The sequence below is a fragment of the Macaca mulatta genome, chromosome 11, assembly GCF_049350105.2.
Source record: "Macaca mulatta isolate MMU2019108-1 chromosome 11, T2T-MMU8v2.0, whole genome shotgun sequence".
NCBI lineage: Eukaryota > Metazoa > Chordata > Mammalia > Primates > Cercopithecidae > Macaca > Macaca mulatta.
This window is the reverse complement of record NC_133416.1, coordinates 69,566,438-69,585,439: the sequence shown is the minus strand read 5'-3', so window position 1 is coordinate 69,585,439 and position 19,002 is coordinate 69,566,438. Positions and strand designations below refer to the sequence as shown.

Below are 19,002 nucleotides of genomic sequence, written 5' to 3'. Positions count from 1 at the left end.
ATTACATCATAAATAAAAAACAAAACCTATCATACAGAATAATAACTATAAAATTTTAAATAACGAATTAGAATAATAAGTTCATTAGGTCAAATCTGTAATGCAAAGATATTTCTAATTTATCAACTTATTTACACTAACATTTTCCATACTCAACTGACATTTACATAATGAAATTTAACACATTTACAACTTGACTGAAGGAAGAAAATAATGACCTTTGAGAAGTCCAGAGTTATCAATGGGTCCAGGATACACATTTTGATCTCCCATCTGGTATTTGTCCCAGCTGTCAAAGCCAACATATTTTTTCCACTGTTTGAACCAGCGACTATCGACTAGGTACCTAGAAAATAAAAGAAATTGGTTAAGGAAAACACCTGAAAATACAGGAACAGTAGACGAGCCATCAATTTTTGATATTTCCTTTTATATTAAAAGACATCTACTTCAAAGGATTATTGAAAATAACTGTAATGCCACTTAGTATTAGAAAGACAAGACTTCATTCGTATAAAGTATTACTCCTATTGTTCTACAAACATATACTACTTGATGACAAATATTGATATAAAAATACAAATATAAGTATTCAAGAAAATGCTTCTCAATTAAATAAATATGCAAATAATCATAAGAATCTGTCAAAATAAATTTAAAAATGCAAAATGGTAAATTAAAAAATGGTTCTTTTACAAGAAACTTGCAAATAATTTTATGTACTTTATTATGTGTTTTGGAGGTAAAGGAAACCAGTCATCAAGGGTTGCAAGGTTAATTATAATAATTATAATCAGAGAGAGGTTCAAGATGGCTGACTAGAGACATCAATTTCCAGTTCTCTTCAGAAAAAAGAACCAAAATTACGGCCGAGCGCGGTGGTTCACGCCTGCAATCCCAGCGTGTTGGATGGCTGACGCGGGTGTATCAGTTGAGGTCAGGAGTTCAAGATCAGCCTGGCCAACATGGTGAAATCCCGTCTCTACCTAAAATACAAAAATTGGCCAGGCATGGTGGCAGGTGCCTGTAATCCCAGCTACTCAGGAGGCTGAGGCAGGAGAACTGCTTGCACCTGGGAGGCAGAGGTTGCAGTGAGCCGAGATCGTACTACTGCATTCCAGGCTGGGCGAAAGAGTGAGACTCAGTCTCAAAAAAGAAAAAAGAACCAAAATTACAAACACATAATCACAGCTCTAACAGAATATCAAAGAGAGAATACTAGTACACAAAAATCACAGGAAAAAATTTAGACATAGAAAAAGAAGGAAGTGAGCGGCCAAAAAACAGTTGCTGGGAGCCCTAAGGGACTTGGTGTTGCATGGAAAAGGGTAAGCAAGAGTGTTTGGGATCCCTCATTCCTGTGGCGGACTGCTAGTATGTGATCTATGGGAGAGCTCCTCTGCTCTCACAAACCCAGACAGTGGTAAGGGTAGGGATTTCTTGAGGGTGTTACACCAGACTGCAAGCTCACGCTGGGTCGCTCACCTTCCCACCCCCCTAGACTCGAGCGTCTGTGGCAAGGCATCATTGTCAGAGCACATCCATCAGGGGACTTCATCTTGCCCAGGGAACCTCAGCCCTTGTGCTTCCATATCCTGGGAGCTCTTGCTGACATTCCCCAGCACCCACTCAGCGGGCAGCAGTGGTACAGTGCTAGTTAGACCCAGGGGTGCTGCAAGGTTCCCAATAATCGATCCCTCAAGGAGTGCTACTTTTAAGGGAAGGAAAAGTGCAGTGCACCAAAGGGACAGCCCCTGGGACAAAGGAAACCAAAACATGCATTTTCCAGAGCCCCCCAAGAGCTCCCTGCTTGGGGTTGCAAGTGAATGCCTTCTCCTGGCAGAGACACAGAGACACAAACTCTGCTCAGCACTGCAAGTGAGGAGTAAGGTCCCGTACCATTGGCCAAGTGGCCCCTGTGCTTGAGCCCAAACATAAAGAAGGGGACTTCTCCTCCCCCTCCACACTGTTGCAGACACAGTCACTGCTGCTCGCATAGGAAGCTGGCACAAGAAACCAGAGGGCAGGCTATGTGAAGCTGTGAGGGGCAACTGCAGCTCCACTGGCAGTGGCCTCTGGGCCCAGGTTCATGAGAAAGGTGGGTCCTCTCCCACTCTCTGCATAGAGTTTCAGGGGTCCTGCCATGGGGAGCAGAGTCTGCATGGCACCCATTTCCAGACAGCACAGAAGTGTAGTGTCAAGCCATGGGGCTAGCATCTCCTTCAGTTCTAGGCTACACTGCAGCTTGGAAATAAACGGCAGTGTCTAAGAGAACTGAACAACCTGAGCACCAGAACAGGAATGTGAGAGGGAAACAGCACATTCCCGCCGGCTGAAGCCAGGGTGCTAACACAGCTCATCACCCCGGCCTACACCCCCCACCTCCCTCCACAAAAGACCTCAGGGCATTTTACCAGTGGCCCGATGACTCCCCTCTCTCCTGCCACCCTCGTCAGGGCTGGCGCTTCCGCCAGTCATCAGAATATCTGAGCTTTCCCTGGCAAACACAGGTCAAGCGTAAACCCCACTGTTACCACTGATGCTGACTCATACCTGCAAATGCTACTACTGGCCTGGAGGATGAACTGCACAACCCAATACAAATCTGCTACCATAAATGCACACAACTTGGGAACAAGATAAGCTTCTTGAGACCTCTGCTACTCTGGCTCTACAGGAGGCTGTGAGCCTGCTCACATGCCAAGTATACCACTATCACACCTGATGTTTGAGAAAGCCACCAAACAAAGGCTATCTAAAACCAGGAAATTCATACAGAGTCTTTGCCACTAAAAGCACCCAGAAGCAAAGCCAAATGACCCTATTCAACATACATTATAGTCACATCCTCAAAGGAAAACAGTCTTGCCCATAGAAAAATTAATTCAAACTGAGAAATGAGTTTTTCCAGATGAGAAAGAACCAGTATAGTAATTCTGGAAGTCTGAAAAAACAGGGTGTTACAACACTCTCAAAGGATCACACTAACTCTCTAGCAATAAATCCTATTCAACATTACTGAAATGCTAAATAATTCACAATATTGATTTTTAGGGAAGCTCAATGAGATTCACAGAAAATGTGAAAAACCAACACAAAGAAACAGAAAATCAATTAAGGATATAAATGGAATCTTTTGGAAATAAAAAATTCACTGAAGGATTTACAAAATCCTACAGATGAACGCTTCAACAATACACTAGATCAAGGAGAAGAAACAATCTCAGATATTAAAGATAGGTCTTTTGAAGAAGAAAAAAGAATGCTAAAGATGAACAAAGGCTTCGAGAAGTAGGAGACTTAAAACGTCTGGACCTAGGAATTTTAGGTATTCTTGAGAAAGAAAAGAAAAGAAAGCAAAAAGTTTGGAAAACCAACTTCTCTTGTCCAGCAAGTGATCTAGACATCCAGAATAACAGGCTCAATGAAATCCAGAAAAATACATTACAAGAAGGGCCTCACCATGACAAAGAGTCATCAGACTGTGTCAGGTCTCAGTAAGAGAAAAGCATTTGGTCACCTACAAAGGAAACTCCATCGGACTAACAGCAGACTTCCTGGCAGATGACTTACAAGTCAGAAGAGACTGGGATTCTATTTTCAAAATAGGCTTAAAGAAAAAAAAAAAACAAACTGTCAACCTGAAAATTTGTATCCTGCTAGAAAAAGCTTTAGGAATAAAGGAGATATAAAGTCTTTCCTAGAAAAACAATCATTGAGGGAATCTGTCACCACTAGACTGGCTCTACAAAAATGATCAAGGGAGGTCAAACCTGGAAATGAAGGGTCAATACCTGCCATCATAAAAACGTAATAAAGTAAAAAATCCACAGATCTTGTAAAATAATTACACCAATGAAACTACAAAGCAATGTGATAACAATTAACATTACTACAGGAATAAAATCTCACATATCAATATTTACCTCAAACACAAATGGGTTAAATGCTCTACTTAAAAGATAAAAGATTGGCAGGATGAATTTAGAAAACAAGATCTAACTCTATGCTGCTAACAATAAAAACTCACTTTAGTGGTAAAGAAACTTACAGACTGAAGAAAGGGGTGCAAAAAGATACTCCATGTAAACGGAAACCAAAAACAAGTAGGAGTAGCTATACTTAGATCAGATAAAGCTGACTTTAAATCAGAAACAGTAAAAAAATACAAAGTCATTATAATGATAAGGGGATCAATTCAATAGAAAGATATAACAATCCTAAATATATATGTACCCAACACCAGAGGACCAAAACTCAGATTCATAAAATAAGACCTAAGAAAAGATATAAATAGCAATACAATAATAGTGGGGGACTTCCATATTCCACTGACAGCACTAGACAGATCATCAGGACACAAAACCAACAAAGAAACACCAGAATTAAATTGGATTCTAAACTAAATCTTTTTGGCAGACATTTGCAGAACATTCTACCCCCAAATAGCAGAATATACATTCTTTTCATCATGCATGAAACATTCTCCAAAATAGGCCATATGGTATGCCACAAAACAAGTCTTAAAAAAATTTTTTTAAATTGAAATAATATCAAGTATCTTCTTAAACACAGTGAAATAAAGCTAGAAATCATTCCCAAGGGGGAATTCTTGAAGCTATACAAAGACATGGAAATTCAGTAACATGTTCCTGAATGATCTTTGGGTCAACAACAAAATTAAGATGAAAATTTTAAAAAATGTTTAAATGAATGAAAAAGGAGATACAACATACCAAACCTCTGGGATACAGCAAAAGCAGTGCTAAGAGGAAAGTTTATATTGTCTAAAAAACAAAACAAAACAATAATAAAAAAACCACACAAATCAACAACCGAAATGTCACACCCAATGAAACAGAAAAACAAGAACTAAACCCAAAGTTGACAGAAGAAAAGACATAAAGATCAGAGGAAAAGTAAGTGACACTGAGATAAAAAATACAGCACAAAAAGATCAATGAAATGAAAAGTTATTTGAAAAGAGAAAACAGATAGACTGCTAGGTAGACTAACCAAGAAGAGAGAAGATTCAAATAAACACAATCAGAAATAAAAAAGAAAAGATTGTAACTGATACTGCAGAAACACAAAAGGTCATCAGAGACTACTATGAGCATCTCTACATACACAAACTAGAAAACCTAGAGGAAGTGGGTAAACTCCTGGAAACATACAACCTCCCGATTGTAGAGAACCAGAAAGAACTGGAAACCCTGAAGAGACCAATAATGAGTACTAAGATTAAATCAGTAAGATGAAAGTCTAACAACAACAACAACAACAACAACAAGCTCAGGACAGGACGGATTCAGAGCTGAATACTACCAGACATAAAAAGAACTTGTATCAATCCCACTGAAACTGTTCCAAAATAGTAGAGGGAATCTTCCCTTTCTAATTCTACAAGGCCAGTGTCAACCTGATACCAAAGTCAAACAAGGACTCAACAAATAAAGAAAACTACAGACCAATATCTCCTGATGAATACAGACGCAAAATTCCTCAATGAAATATTAGCAAATTGAATACAACAGTGTTCAAAAAGATAATACCCCATGATCATGTGGGTTTTACTCCAGGCATGCGAGGAAAGTTCAACATATGCAAATCAATAAATGCAACTCACCACAAACAAAATTAAAAACAAAAACCATATAATAATCTCAATAGATGCAAAAATAGTAGCTGGTAAAATTCAACATCTCATGATGAATACCAGCAACAAAGCAGGCACAGAAGGAACGTATCTCAAAATAATAAAAGTCACATACAACAAAACTACAACCAATATCATACGAATGGAGAAAAGTTGAAAGCATTCCCACTAAAAATGAGAACAAGACAAAAATGCCCACTTACACACTCCAATTCAATATAGTACTAAAAGTCACAGCCAGAAAACAGGAAAGAGAAGTAAGTCATTCAAGTTGGAAAAGAGGAAGTCAAGTTATCTGTTTGCTGACAATATCATCTTATACCTAGATAACCCTAAAGATTCCACGAAGATGTCTTTAAGAAACAAACTAGTAAAGTTTCAGCATACAAAATCAACTTACAAAAACCAGAAGCAATTTTATACACTACTAACAATCAAGCTGAGAACCAAATCAAAGTCAGTTTCATTTACCAAAGCTACCAAAAAAAAAAAAAAAGTAAAATACCAAGGAATACATGTAATCAAGGAGGTGAAAGACCTCTATAAGGAAAACTACAAAACAATGATGAAAGATACTGCAGATGACACAACTAAGTGGAACAACATCCCATGCTGATGGATCAGAAGAATCAATAATGTTAAAATAACTCATACTCCCCTTGCCCAAAGCAATCTACAGATTCAATGTAATTTCTATCAAAATACCAACATCATGTTTCACTGGATTAGAAAAAACAATTCTAAAACTCATATGATATAAAAAAAAAAATTTCAATAGACAAAACAATCCTAAGCAAAAAGAACAAAGCTGGAGGCATCAAATTACTCAACTTCAAATTACACTGCAAGGTTATAGTAACCAAAGCAGCATGGTACTGGTACAAAAACAGATGCACAGATCAATGGAACAGAACAGAGAGCCCAGAAATAAAGCCACATACCTATAGCCAACTGATCTTCAACGAAGCTGACAAAAACATTCACTGGAAAAGGAGACCCTATTCAATAAACGGTGCCGGGAAAACTGGATTGCCACATGCAGAAGAGAAGAATGAAACTGGACCCCTACCTCTCACTATAAAAAATATTTAACTCAAGGTAGAAAAACAACAACAACAAAAATTAATGCAAGGTGTATTCAAGATCTTGAAACTTTTATAAACGTCCTAAAAAAAAAAAAAAAAAAAAAAAAACCTAGGAGAAACTCTCTGTATACTGGCCTACACAAAAGAATTTATGACTAACATCTCAAAAACAAATCCAACAAAAAACAAAAATAGACAAAAGTGACTCAGTTTAACTGAAAAACTTTTGTACAGCAAAAGAAATAATTGTGAACAGACAACCTAACAATGGGAGAAAACATCTGTAATCTATGCCTCCAACAAAGGACTAATATTCAGAATTTACAAGGAACTCAAACTACTCAATGACAATGACGGCAACAAAAAATAAAACTCATTTAAAAGTGGAAAAAGAACACAGATTTTTAAAAGTTATTTTTATATCAAAAATTCAGTTAAAAATATTTTAAATTTTATTTTTAATATTAGATTCAGGGGGTACATATACAGGTTTGTTACATGGGTATACTGCCCGATGCTGAGGTTTTGGTTTCTAATGATCCTGTTGCCCAGTAGCAAATACGTAACCGATAGGTTGTTTTTCAACCTCTACTCCCCTCTCTCCCTCCTCTCTTTTGGAATCCCCAGTGTCTATTGTTCCCAGTTTGTGTTCGTGTATACCCAATGTTTAGCTCCTACTTATAAGTGAGAACACACAGTATTTGGTCTTCTGTATCTGTGTTAATTTGCTTAGAATAATGGCCTCCAGCTGCATCCATGTTGCTGTAAAGGATATAATTTCATTCTTTTTGATAGCTGCACAGTACTCCATGGTGTGTATGTATCACATTTTCTTTTTTTTTGAGACAGAGTTTCGCTCTTGTTGTCCAGGCTGGAGTGCAATGGTGCGATCTCAGCTCACCGCAACTTCCGCCTCCCAGGTTCAAGCAATTCTCCTGCCTCAGCCTCCCGAGTAGCTGGGATTACAGGGATGCGCCACCACGCCTGGCTAATTTTGTATTTTTAGTAGAGACAGGTTTTATCATGTTGGTCAGGCTGGTCTCGAACTCCCGACCTCAAGTGATCTGCTGCCTGGGCCTCCCAAAGTGCTGGGATTACAGGAATGAGCCACCAAGCCTGGCCATGTATCACATTTTCTTTACCCAACCCATCAATGATGGGCACCCGGGTTGATTCCACGTCTTTACTATTGTGAATAGTACTGTGATACTTTTGGCAGGTGTCTTTTTGGCAGAATGATTTATTTTCTAGTAATGGGACTGCTGAGCGTATGGTATTTCTATTTTTAGTTCTTTGAGAAATCTCCAAACTGCTTTCCACAGGGGCTGAACTAATTTGCATTCTCACCAATAACATATTAAGCATTCCCTTTTCTCTGCAATCTTGCTAAAATCTGTTATTTAACTTTTTAATAATAGCCACTCTGACTGGTATGAGATGGTACCTCACTGTGGTTTTGATTTGTATTTCTCTGATTATTAGTGATTTTGTGCATTGTTTCATATGTTTGCTGGCTATATGTATTCTTTGGAGAATTCTGTTCATGTCCTTTGTCCACTTTTTAATAGGGTTGGTTTTTTTCTTATTAAGTTCCTTACAGAGTCCAGATACCGGTCTTTTGTTGTATGTATAGTTTGAAAATATTTTCTCCCATTCTGTAGATTGTCTGTTTACTCTAAACAGAAAAATTTCAAACTAACACATATAAATGGTCAACTAACATATGAAAAAAATTTTCACATCACTAATTATCAGATAAATGCAAGTAAAACCACAGTGAAAAAGCATCTCGCACCAGTCAGAATGGCCATTATTAGAAGGTCAAAAGATAACAGATGTTGGCAAGGATGCAGAGGAAAAGGCATGGTGGGAATGGAAATTAGTACAACCTTTATGGAAAACAGTATGGAAAACAGTATGGAGATTTCTCAAAAAACTAAAAATAGAACTACCACTAGATGTAGTAATTACACTACTGGGCATATACTCAAAGGAAATGAAATAATTCTATCAAAAAGACACGTGTACTTTTATGTTTATCACAGGACTATTCACAATAGCAAATATATGGAAACAACCTAAGTGTCCATCAGTGGATGATTGGATAAAGGCAATGTGGCATATATGGATACACACACACACCATGGAATACTACTCAGCCATAAAAAAAGAATAAAACCATGTTTTTTTTGCAGCACCATGGATGGAAGTGGAGGCCATTATCTTAGGAAACACCTTAAGTGTCCATGAATGGATGACTGGATAAAGACAATGTGGCACACACACACACATCGTGGAATACTACTGAGCCATAAAAAAGAATGAAGGCATGTTTTTTTTGCAGCAACATGGATGGAACTGGAGGCCATTATCTTAGGGGAAATAATTCAGAAATACAAAGTCAAATACTGCATGTTATCACTTATAAGTGGTAGCTAAACCATGTATACACACGGACACAGAGAGTGAAATAACAGACATTGGAGACTCAGAAGGGTGGGAGGCGGGTGAGGGATGATAAATTATTAAATGAGTACAATATACACTATTCAGCTGATGGCTACATTAAAAGATCATACTTCACCATTATGCAGTTCATCCATGTAACAAAACTGCATTTGTACTCCTTAAATCTATAAAAATATTAAAGAAAGTATAATCAGTCTTAAAACGTTAATTAAGCTTCTTTACCAACGGAAGTTAACAACAATACTATCTCTGACTGTTCCTCCTATAGTAGGGGCAAGCAGGATTGGTTTTTGAATGATTTCAAAAGTGTGATAGAGCTAACATTGTAAACATTACTGAAACTATATTCATCTTATTTTCAGCTACCTAGAACTAACTTCTCATCAGATGACCAATGACAGAAAAAGTAAAACAAGTGTTCACTAGGATAGAAAGCATTAAAAAAATATATACCTAAAACATTGCAAAAATTTATTCTGACTACCGTATACCTCCTATAAAATACTGCTTTGTCATTGGTTCATAATGATTTTAAATTCTTTTCTTTTCTAGAAACATTTTCCCCACATTTAACCAGGTTTAATCACAAGCAGAATCAACAGTAAAGATAAAGGTTAATGAGAGATTTAAAGCTCATGTGTGTAATACTACAGGTAAAGAAGTTTTTTAGATTATCCATTCTAGTGTTTCTTTCTATGATTACCATATATAACACTATAAGAATAAAACCCCACAGTTAACGTCTGAAAATAGCTAAAGCAAAGGCACTAACCTAACAAAACCTCAGAATTCTTAAAGAATATTCATGAGTCTAACTCCCTAAAAGTAGATATGCAGAATTATCTGTGTACCAGTATTCTGAACCCACTGTCAAGATTATGCAATGGAAAGCCCCCACACATTGTGGAGATTAAGATTTTTGAGAAAAGAATTGAGGGACTAAGTCTTAAGAAAATCCTATTTTCTAAAATAAATACTGACTAGACTAGCAATGATTTTACTTATACTCAGACATTCGATTTGCTTTCTTTGCAAAGTTCCACAAAAAAGTCTAATAAGATTTTGATGGGAGGTACATTAAACTTACAAAATTGAGGGACACTGCCATCTTTACCAGTGAGTCTTCTTATCCACAGCCATGGCATATCTCTTCATTATTCAGGTTAATGTCTTTTAATGAATTTTATATGTTTTCCCAATAAAAATCATGTTTTGCTAAATTCATTCCTAGAAACCTCCGTTTTTCTCTGTGAATTTTACCTTTTTTTCTAGTTAATTACATTCTATAACTGCTTGTAGTTGATGCATAGAAATAATATTTGTTGTTTGTGTTTTAGAGACAGGGTCTCACTCTATTGCCCAGGCTGGAGTGTGGTGGCACGATCTTGGCTTACTGCAACCTCCACTTCCGGGGTTCAAGCAATTCTCGTGCCTCAGCCTCCAGAGTAGCTGGGATTATGGCTTGTGCCATGCCCAGCTAATTTTTCTATTTTTAGTAAAGACTGGGTTTTGCCATCTTGGCCAGGCTGGTCTCAAACTCCTGGCCTCAAGTGACCCGCCCGCCTCGGCCTCACAAAGTGCTGGGATAACAAGCATGAACCACTGTGCTCAGCCTAATTTTTTAAAGTGATTAATCTGATATCCACCAGCATCCTGAACTCTTAGTAGTTCTACCTGGTTGTAGGTTCCCTTAGATTTTTCTATGTAAAAACTCATATTGTTGGGGCAAATAATGTGTTTAATCGTTTCTTTCTAATTGTATTCCTACTGTTCTTGTCTATTGCCTATTTTTCTTGGCTAGGGCTTCTAAAATATAGGTGAAGAGACAGCAAACATTTTTGTCTTGATTTTTTAATGACAAGATTTAAAGTTTCACCACTAGGTAGATTTTTTATAAATGCTGCTTATTAGCTTGCAGTAGGTTTTTGATACTGTTAATGAACTTAGAGAAGTTCCTTTCTATTCGACATTTGTTTAGACTATCATGACTAAGTGTTGAAGGTGATGAAAATTTTCTGCACTTGCCAAGCTTTTTCTCCTGTACTCTTCTAACAAACCTAGAATAGCTTTTACTCTTCTACTATCTATAAAAGTAGTTTGTAAGGGGTTATCTGCCCCTTAATGATTTACTTGTATGAAAACTACTGGGGAGTGTAGTACCATTTGGGAGGGTAGATTCCGATCTTCAGTTAATTTTTCTTAGTTACTGACGTTTCCCTTTAAAATGGAAATGCAAAATTTCCTGTCAGTTTTCTTAAAAAGATAATGCCACATGCATTAAAAATAGAATATGTACTTGAGATAACATTAATACTATGGTTACAAACATCATTTAGAAAACACATTAAAAACAATTTGTGGAATAATACAGAAATTCTATTTATAGTTACTCAGACATTTGTAAGATATGGAGTTCTATCTCCCAAAGTACTTAATAAATCCTTTACAGTTATACAGTAGCCTCCTTTTAGCTGCAGTTTCACTTTCTGCGGGTTAACTGTCAACTGTGGTACTCTCACCACTCTTGCATTTTGGGTCATTATTAAATAAAATAAGGGATACTTGAACATAAGGATTGTGATACTGCAACAGTCGACCTGATAACCAAGACAGCTTGAAGACAGTTTGGGTGGAATGGCACAGTATTTCATCACGCTACGCAGAACACAGGTAATTTAAAACCTATAAATTATTTCTGAAATGTTCCATTTACATCATAATGCCTATGTCATTTACCTCATGTCATCTCATCACATATGCATTTTATCATCTCACACTATTACAAAAAGGGTAAGCAGAGTACAGTAAGATATTTTGAGAAACCACATCCATATAACTTTTACAGGATATTGTCATAACTGTCCTATTTTATTATTAATTGTTGCTGTTAATCTTCCTGTGGCTAATTTATAACTTTTTTATTATTATTTTTTTGAGACAGGGTCTTGCTCTGTCACCGAGGCTGGAGTACAGTGGCACGATCACAGCTCACTGTAGCCTCGACCTCCCTGGCTCAAGTGATCGTCCCACCTCAGTCTCCTGAGTAGCTGGGACTACAGGCATGTGCCACAAAACCAGCTAATTTTGTTTACTTTTTGTAGAGATGATATATCACTATGTTGCCCAGGATAGTTTCAAGCTCCTGGGCTCAAGCAGCCCTCGCACTTTGGCCTCCCAAAGTGCTGGGATTACAAACACGAGCCACTGTGCCTGGCCTATAAACTTTATTACATCTAAGTATAGGAAAAAGCAGTGTATATCAGGTTTGGTACTATCTGTAGGCTCAGGCATCCACTGAGGGTCTTGGAACTTACCCTCTGCAGATAAAAAGGGACTATGGTACTAAAAGTATGTAAACCTTCTAATGCCATACATTTCTGTATCAACTATCCATGTATTGTCATACATTTCTGTATCAACTATCTTTCCTAGATCTTGTAGTGACTTCTTTCTGTACAATGATACTATTATGATAGGAGACTTTCCCATTTGATGATATTTAATTGCTTTCAATACTATCTTCAATTGAAAAAGGGCACCATATTTCTATCTATACAATTTTATGGTAATGAAACATCAAGAAAGCAGAAAAATAGGAGAATCTGGCCATGGTGGCTCACGCCTGTAATCCCAGCACTGTGGGAGGCCAAGATGGCTGGATCACTTGAGGCCAGGAGTTCGAGACCAGCCTGGTCAACATGTTAAAATCCTATATCTACTAAAAATACAAAAATAGTCAAGTGTGGTGGCACACGCTTTTGTAACCCCAGCTACTCAGGAGGCTGAGGCACAAGAATTGCTTGAATCCAGGAGATGGAGGTTGCAGTCAGCTGAGAGCATGCCACTGCACTCCAGCCTGGGCAATAGAGCAAGATTCTGTCTCAAAAAGCAAACAAAAAAAGAAAAATTGGAGAATCTATTCCAGAAATAATGTATAGTGTTGTTAGGTATATATTAGAAAGACAAGATTGGATGATGTAGACAAGAAAGAAGACTAAGAAAGGTAAGATTAGATGACACAGAAAAATAAATGAAAAGATTTTATTTCAATACATTTATATAGATCTGCTGCACTGTAAAAACTATACTTCTACATCTATGAAATCTGCCAAAATTCCAATGTTCAATTAGAACTGATAAAAATACTAGAACAGAATCAATAGATTACAAAGGCTACAAATAATGAACAAAGACCTGAATTTATATATTCTCAAAGGTTTTTTTTTTTTTTTTTGAGACGGAGTCTTGCTCTGTTGTCCAGGCTGGAGTGCAGTGGTGCGATCTCTGCTCACTGCAGCTCCGCCTCCCGGGTTCACGCCATTCTCCCGCCTCAGCCTCCCAAATAGCTGGGACTACAGGCGCCCACCACCATGCCTGGCTAATTTTTTGTATTTTTTAGTAGAGACAGGGTTTTTGGCCAGGATGGTCTTGATCTCCTGACCTCATGATCCGCCCGCCTTGGCCTCCCAAAGTGCTGAGATTACAGGTGTGAGCCACCACACCTGGCTTCTCAATGGTATTCTTAATCCTCATTTACTATTAGGGTCCAGATAAGCCCAATTTTTGCTTTTGAGTTTCTTTTATTGACTTAAAAGTCATTAGGATATCAACCAATACAAATAGTTATAACTATGTAGGATGAAGTCTAAAATGCTTAACATTGCCTAAAAGGTCTTGTATGATCTAACCCTAGCTACCCCTTTAGACTCAGCAGGTACCATTTTTCTTTGTGCCCAGATCCAGCTACAAGAGGCTTCTTTCAGTTCCTTGACACACCATTTTCTGCCTCATAACCCCTTCTACCTAGAAAATTCCCTTATTCTCTTCAACATGTAGAGCTATGGTCTGAATGCACGTGTCTCCTCCCCCAGAATTAATGTTAAAATCCTAACCCCCAAGGATAGGGTATTAGGAGGTGATTAGATCATAAGGGCAGAGTCCTCACGAATGGAATTTATGCCTTTATAAAAGAGGTTCCCAGAGAGACACCTCATCCCTTCCACTACAGCTAGAAGGTTCCATTTATGAACCAGAAAGTATGCTGTGTCCTCACCAAACACAGAACCTGCCAGTACCTAGCCATCTTGGATTTCCCAGCCTCCAGAACAGTGACAAATAAATTTGCTGTTTTTAAGCCACTTACTGGTACTTTGTTATACCAGCCTGAAGGGACTAAGACACATAGTTAACACCTATAATCTTTCATATATCTGCCTAAATGTCACTGTTTCAGGGAATCCCTCCATAACCCTCTCTCCACTTCACCAGAAAGTTTGGAAGAAAAACAAGATGGAAATCTCAGTTTCCTCATTACTAAGCCTCTTTATTAAGCTTAATTTATTATTAATTTAATTAAGTTAATTACTAACTTACTAATTAAGTTAATTAAGTTTATTAACTTTATTAAGTTTGATTTAACAACAAAATCACTAATATTTGAGTTTTACTCTTGGGCCATGTGCATACTTCTAAGCACATTAATATATTTTCATTTATCCAATGAAGTAGGTACTATTATCTTAATTTCAGAGGGAGTACATATGCACAGAGAAATTAACTTGCCCAAGGTTACAAAGTGTCAAAGCTGTGATTAAGAAAATGTGATATTGGCATAGAGAGAAGTAAAAACACCAATGAAAACAGTGCAAAGAAATAAGAGCCAGACTCACATATATATGAGGACATATATCAAAAGCATCATTACAAACTAATAGGCAAAGATGGACTATTCTATAAAAGGTACTGGTACAACAGATCACACATAAAGGAAAAAATCATTTACAGCTCTATCTTACATATGCAGTCAGTTCTTTTCTAATACTTGTTTTGAAAACTTGAAGGTGTTACAACACTTAATTAGGCAAATCAAAACCACAATGAGCTACCACCTCACACATGTTAGGATGTCTATTATTGAAAAAACAAAAGGTAACCGTGAGGATGTGGAGAAATTGGAACTCTTGTAGACTATATAACACGGTGCATTGGCCATGGAAAATTAGCCTCAAAAAATTAAAAATAGAACGACCATATGATCCAGCAATCCTGCTTCTGGGTACATATCTAAAAGCATTAAAATCAGGGTCCTGAAGAGATATATGTACTATCATGTTTACTGCAGCATTATTCACAATAGCCAAGATGTGGAAATAACCTTAATGTCTTTTGATGGATGAAAGAATAAAGAAAAATGGAATACTATTCAGACTGAAAAAAAAAGATCCTGCCATATGCAGCGACATGGATGAACCTGAAAGTCACTATGCTAAATGAAGTAAATGAGTCACAGAAAGACAAATACTGCATGATTCCACTTATGAGGTATCTAAAACAATCATAGTCATAGAAACAAAGAGTAAAATGGTGACTGCCAGGGGCTGGGAAAAGGAAGAAATGAGTTCATGATATTCAGTGGGTACAAAGTTTCAGTTATGCAAAATGAGTACGTCTATTGTACAATATTGTGCCTATATTTAACAATACTATATAGTACAGAAAAAAATTAAGACGGCAGAGCTCATGTTAAGTATTCTTACTACAATGACAAAAGTTGATATAGACAGTCCAACTTATGGTGTGACTTAAGATTTCCGGACTTTATAATGGTATGAAAGTGATAAGCATTCAGCAGAAACCATATTTCTAGTATCCATACAATGATTCTGTTTTTCATTTTCAGTACAGTAATCAATGCTTTATTATAAAACAGATTTTGTGTTAGCTGGTTTTGCCCAACTGTAGATTAATGTAAGTGTTCTAAGCACATTTAAGGTAGGCCAGGCTAACCTATATTGTATAGTATGTTAGGTATATTAAATGGATTTTTTACTTACAAAATTTTCAACTTCTAATGAGTTTAACAGGCTGTAACTGCATCAGTAAGTTGAGGACCATCTGTATACAGTCATGCACTGCATAATGACTTTCTTGTCAATGACAAACTACATATATGATAGTGGTCCCATACACCATAATGTAGCTAAAAAAGCCCTATTGCTTAATGATGTAGCCATTGTGACACTGTAGCATAACTCATTACTCACATGTTTATGGTGCTGCCGGTCTTAGTACAGTATAGCACATATAATTATTATAATACTTGATGATAATAACTGTTGTCAGTTTATGTATTTACTTTTAATCGTTATTTTAGCGTGTACTCCTTCTACTTTTATATATATATAAGTTAGCTGGTCCTTCAGGAAGTATAGCGTGTACTCCTTCCACTTATATAAATAAAAAAGTCAGGCAGGTCCTTCAGGAAGTATTCCAGACAAAGGCATTGGTATCATAGATGACAGCTCCATGAATATTACTGCCCATGAAGACCTTCCAATGGGACAAGATGTGGAGGCAGAAGACAGTGATACTGATCACCCTGACTGTGCAGGCCTAGGTTAATGTGTTTGTCTCTTAGTTTTCAGCAAAAAATTTTTTAATTAGAAAAAATTTAAAAATAGAAAAAAGCTTATAGAATAAGGATATGAAGAAAATATTTTTGTACAGCTGTATAATGTATTGCTGGTGTTTTAAACTGTTATAACAAACAAGTCAAAAACATTTAAAAAAATTTTAAGGTTTATAATGTAAAAATGTTACAGTAAGCTAAGGTTAATTTTATTATTGAAGCAAATATTTTTAAATTAACTTAATGTAGCCTAAGTGTATGGTGTTTATAAAGATTACAGTAGTGTACATTAATGCACTGGGCCAAATTTGTCCAACCCGAGGCTCGCACGTGGCCCAGGACACCTTTGAATGCAGCTGAACACAAATTCGTAAACTTTCTTAAAACATTGAGTTTTTTTTGGGATTTCTTTTTTTTTTTTTTTGCACATCAGCTATTCTTAGCGTTAGTGTATTTTATGTGTGGTCCAAGACAATAATTCTTCTTCCGATTTGGCCCAGGGAAGCCAAAAGATGGAACAACCCTGTCCTAGGCCTTCATATTCACTCTCCACTAACTCACTGACTCACCCAGAGCAATGTCCAGTCCCGCAAGCTCCATTCATGGTAAGTGTCCTAAATAGGTGTACCATTAAAAAAAATCTTTTATAGGGCATTTTTACTGTTCTTCTATATTTAGATACACAAATACTTAACATTATATTAATACTGCCTACAGTATTCAGCACGGTAACATGCTGTACAGGTTTGCATGCTTCCCTAATCCCATCCCCTTCCTTCTCTTGCTGAGGCACTTTGTCAGTGACATGTTTTAAAGAAGATAATAAAAATGGTAGCACAGCTTTACATATGCTAAATAGTCAGAAATATATAAATACCATAATAAACATATTTTATCTTAAAAAAGATTGTCTGCTTGTGGAAGTGGGATTCAGAAGAGTTATAGTTTGTGAGTTATTGTGAAGGGGTGCAAGGAGGGTTATCCAAAATCTGCCAGAAAGTTTTAACAGCATGAGTAAATGTCTTTTGTTTAATATAGAAGTTATGTATAGATACATCTTCACATATATGCACACAGAATGGAGTACAGTCAAATAGACTAAGAATAATGTTGAGGCTAGCAAAAGCGAGTGTTCACTGACAGTCAACAATGGAAATTTTATGCATAAAAATAAGAAAAATAATTATAAAAATATTTTTAAATTATACACAGCAAAATGCATAAAAGGCACCGTTTTTATTCACTACTTTTTATTTCTGAAAAAATTCATAACTTATATGATCTTTTGTATTTATTTTTTATAGTTGTACTTTTTCTAAATAAGCGAACTTGCATTAGATTTTAATTAAAAATTTACATAAGTCTTGAAGAATTTTCTTTCTTTTTTTTTTTTTTTGAGACAGAGTCTTGCTCTGTCGCCCAGGCTGGGGTGCAGTGGCCGGATCTCAGCTCACTGCAAGCTCCGCCTCCCGGGTTTAGACCATTCTCCTGCCTCAGCCTCCCGAGTAGCTGGGACTACAGGCGCCCGCCACCTCGCCCGGCTAGTTTTTTGTATTTTTTAGTAGAGACGGGGTTTCACCGTGTTAGCCAGGATGGTCTCGATCTCCTGACCTCGTGATCCGCCCGTCTCGGCCTCCCAAAGTGCTGGGATTACAGGCTTGAGCCACCGCGCCCGGCCGAAGAATTTTCTTTAGAAAAGCACAATTCATTTGCAATCATTTCTAAATTTATCAAAATGTGATTCTGATATAGGGTAGTGTATTCATTCTTGAGAAAATACTTCCTTTTTCTACTTCCCACTGGTAACTAGAACAACCAGTGAATAAGCCAGAAAAATAAATATGAGTGATAGCTCATATAAAAAGAAAAGCACATAAAGTACAGATTATTACCCTTGATATCTTGGAAGATAATATAAGCAAAACGAAGAAGGAAAAAATTCCAAAACTGACATATTTACTGATATGAAGCTGATCAAACTTTGGTACCAAATATTATATATTAACTACAGACCTGCAACCATCTAAAATTCATCTAAATACTAATGTACAAACCATCTTGAGTAGCCCAGAGTAGTAATTAAATTGTTCTGTGATGAACAGGCTAAATTTCTTGTACAAAGGAGTCAATGCTTTATAAATGAAATCAAGGTGAAATATTTCTGAATACTAAGACATCTGACTGTGTTCCTGTAAAGAAGTTATGAAGTAAATGTACCAACATATAATCTAAAAGATCTATGGCTTAATCACTATAATCTTCCTGTTTCAGAAGATGACAAGGAATTTTATAAGGGTGCCTCATACCTGGTCATCACATATGATGCTTACATATTAGTATATCAATCTGAAATTATTTTTATCATAATGTTACTATCTGGA

General features: G+C 36.7%; 1 protein-coding gene across 11 annotated transcripts in view; it reads right to left on the bottom strand.

The window, feature by feature from the left end:
* Window positions 1–19,002, bottom strand: part of USP15 (ubiquitin specific peptidase 15) — a 148,311-nt gene that overhangs the window by 113,331 nt on the left and 15,978 nt on the right. For all 11 annotated transcript variants that reach the window (XR_013400623.1, XR_013400622.1, XR_013400620.1 and 8 more), the window contains 1 exon segment: window positions 219–346. Coding sequence is in view for 6 of the 11 variants with exons in the window: in XM_077953038.1 (XP_077809164.1) it covers window positions 219–346 (128 nt within the window). In the remaining 5 variants the exon portion in view is untranslated.